Source organism: Euphorbia lathyris, chromosome 7, assembly GCF_963576675.1.
Source record: "Euphorbia lathyris chromosome 7, ddEupLath1.1, whole genome shotgun sequence".
Lineage (NCBI taxonomy): Eukaryota > Viridiplantae > Streptophyta > Magnoliopsida > Malpighiales > Euphorbiaceae > Euphorbia > Euphorbia lathyris.
The window spans coordinates 49182606-49186106 of NC_088916.1; the positions used below are offsets into that span (position 1 = coordinate 49182606).

General features: G+C 37.7%; 1 protein-coding gene across 1 annotated transcript; it reads left to right on the forward strand.

Annotated features, from left to right (window-relative positions):
* The first annotated feature begins 325 nt into the window (after positions 1 to 325).
* Positions 326 to 2797, forward strand: LOC136201008 (subtilisin-like protease SBT3). Its single transcript, XM_065991536.1, has one exon. It carries the CDS (start codon positions 353 to 355, stop codon positions 2627 to 2629), a length of 2277 nt encoding a protein of 758 aa, XP_065847608.1. The 5' UTR covers positions 326 to 352; the 3' UTR covers positions 2630 to 2797.
* The last annotated feature ends 704 nt before the right edge of the window (positions 2798 to 3501 follow it).

The window sequence follows — 3501 nt, forward strand, 5'->3', positions numbered from 1 at the left end:
ATGCATTTGAGAAATTATTAATTTATAGAGGTAATAATACAATGTATTTATAAGGGTTGTTCCAGAAAATTATTATCTTATTAATTTATTAAAATTTATCATTTTTTGAATTAGTTCAAGTCGGGACCAAAAGAAATTATTATTTTAAAGATTTTATTAATTTATCGAGTATTAATTTATACATGTTTTACTGTATTTGAGTTTTATGTACTATTTTATATATGTGAAGTGAAAATTGGATAACATTTTTTAAAAGATATCATCTTCATATCTCTCTATATAAAGTAGTAATTTATAGGCATACACTATATCTCTATGATAATTCCATTTTTCTCTATATTTTCCTCCTTCCATGGCTAAACATTACATTGTTATCTTCTTCTTATTCTTTATACCCTTAATATTAGCCCAGACTGACAATTACATTGTTCATATGGATTTATCGGCCATGCCCACCGCCTTCTCTAGTCACCATACCTGGTACTCCGCCACTCTTTCTACGGCCTTTTCCGCCGCTAAAGTTTCTACTGAAGCTGTACATAATTCTAAACTTCTTTACACTTATACTCATGCCATCAATGGCTTTAGCGCTCATCTCTCTCCTTCTGAACTTGAGGCACTGAAGAAATCTCCAGGCTACATTTCATCCTACAAAGACTTGCCTGTTAAACTCGATACGACTCGTTCCCCCAAATTTCTAGGACTTACTTCAAATTCTGGAGCTTGGGGGGCATCCAATTATGGGGAAGATGTAATCATCGGACTAATTGACACCGGAATTTGGCCGGAAAGTGAGAGCTACAGCGACAATGGAATTTCTGAGATTCCAAAAAGATGGAAAGGAGAATGTGAAAATGGCCACCAATTCAATTCGTCTGTATGTAACAAGAAGCTGATCGGAGCTCGATATTTCAACAGAGGACTAATTGCTAAGCGTCCGAACATGACAATATCAATGAATTCCACACGGGACACCGACGGACACGGGACACACACGTCGAGTACCGCGGCAGGGAATTTCGTTGAAACTGCGTCGTTTTTCGGCTATGCTCCCGGAACTGCAAGCGGAGTAGCTCCGAAGGCTCATGTTGCTATGTATAAAGCACTGTGGGATGAAGGTGCTGTTACTTCCGATATAATCGCTGCAATTGATCAAGCAATTACAGACGGAATCGATGTTCTCTCAATTTCATTAGGCTTAGACGGCGTTCCGTTGTACGAAGATCCGATTGCTTTAGCCACATTTTCAGCGGCGGAGAAGAACATATTTGTCTCAACCTCCGCCGGGAACGAAGGGCCTTATCTTGAAACACTCCACAATGGAATTCCTTGGGTACTAACTGTTGCTGCCGGTTCAGTAGATCGCGAATTCAATGCCGTTATCAGACTTGGAAACGGAGTTTCAGTCACCGGCTCATCTCTCTACCCGGGGAATTACACCTCCGATCAATCCCCAATCCTGTTCATGGATACATGTCTCGATTTTAAACAACTGGCCAAGGTTGGTTCAAAGATTGTCGTCTGCCAAGATAACAATGCTTCATTAGATGATCAATTTGATAATCTGAGAAGTGCTAACATTACAGGAGGTATATTCATAACAAATGTCACAGATCTTGAAATGTATATCCAAAGTGTATTTCCAGCAGTTTTTGTGAACCCAAAAGATGGGGAAACAATCAAAGATTTCATCAAAAACAGCAGAACAACCCCAGAAGGAAAAATTGAGTTCAAAATTACAAACATTGGTACCAAATCATCTCCAGTTCTTGCTAGTTATAGCTCAAGAGGACCATCTCCAAGTTGTCCATATGTGATGAAGCCTGACATTATGGCTCCTGGCTCATTAGTCTTAGCAGCTTGGCCTCAAAACATTGAAGTTTTCAGAATTGATTCTCAACAATTATTCAGCAACTTCAATATACTGTCCGGCACATCCATGTCTTGCCCTCACGCCGCCGGAGTCGGAGCACTGTTGAAAAAAGCACACCCGGAATGGAGCCCCGCGGCGATCCGGTCAGCCATCATGACTACTGCTGGTGCATTGGATCATACTTCCAAGCCTATAAAAGATATCGGAAATGATAACAAGGCAGCCACTCCTTTAGATATGGGAGCTGGACATATTAATCCGAATAACGCATTAGATCCTGGCCTAATCTATGATTTGGATTCCGCCGATTACCTTAATCTCCTCTGTGGATTAAACTTCACTCAAAAGCAAATTCAAATTATCACTAAATCATCTTCTAATGATTGTTCATTAGCTTCTTTGGACCTTAATTACCCTTCTTTCATTGCTTTCTTCAATGCTAATGACTCCAACACGGGTATGACTGTCCAGAGGGAATTTCACCGGACGGTGACTAATGTCGGGGAAGGAGCATCGGTTTACACGGCGAATTTGAGTCCTATGAATGGGTTAAAGGTGAGTGTTGTGCCGGAAAAGTTGGAATTCAAAAGTAAGAATCAGAAGGTGAATTACAAACTTGTTATAGAAGGTCCAAGGAAGCTTGAGGAAACTATAGTTTTTGGGTATATTAGTTGGGTTGATGATGAAGGTAAACACACTGTTAGGAGTCCGATTGTGGCTACGAGTATCAGCTCAGACGCAGTTTCGTCTAATTAGATGGATAATTAACTTTGTTAATTATTTACTAATTACTTTCACAAGAATTTGTATATCCAATTGTTGAATAAAATTATAAATAATGTACATAATCAACTGCATTCTTTATTTAAATCTTTGTTTAACGTAAGTCGTAAATGATATAATTTAAGAGTCTGATATTTGCAATTCCGTCCAATTTCATACATCATTAATAAAGTTCTTTACGTATTCATGAATTTTATTATCGCCACGGCTTATCTCCATTATATTATCATTCAGCATAACTGATTAAAAACATATATATCTAGTGTTTTGCAACTTTTGGAAAAAAAAAATAAAGTTTTGAATATTTCATTGAGCTTAAAAAAAATTCTTTCTGAATCAATCGGTATATAACTATGTTTTTTAACAATATTTGACAAATTGGTCCAATGGTAAACATTTGGTTCTTAATTATGTCATTTGTAAGATTAAGAGTAAAACATTTTTTTTTACCAAAAAGTTTAGAGAAAGGAAGAGAGCCAAGAAAAACTCCAGGACCACACAGAGACTTACGAGAGGATTTAAAGATCACTCCACTTGTATACACGCCAACAACAATAGTTGAAATCGAATCCGAATAAAGTGTTATAAGAATCGTTTTCTTACCGTTAAACTCACTGATGCGGATAGCTTCAACATGGACTCCAAGGAATGATGCAAATCGCCAAAGGCAACAAAATCACATGCAGTGTGCATCATGCCACACGCTATGTGAGGTCAAACCAACATGACTGACATCTCCTGGATTACTGTTTTGCCACTGTTTTATTTACAGTTTTGCCATTAGGTTTATTTTCCTTTTTACCATTTGTACTACATATCACCATTCTACCCCTATTTTCTCTTAT

Bases quoted from the DNA above. Each gene is read 5' to 3' on its own strand.
- LOC136201008 (XM_065991536.1), top strand. From the start codon at position 353: ATGGCTAAACATTACATTGTTATCTTCTTCTTATTCTTTATACCCTTA.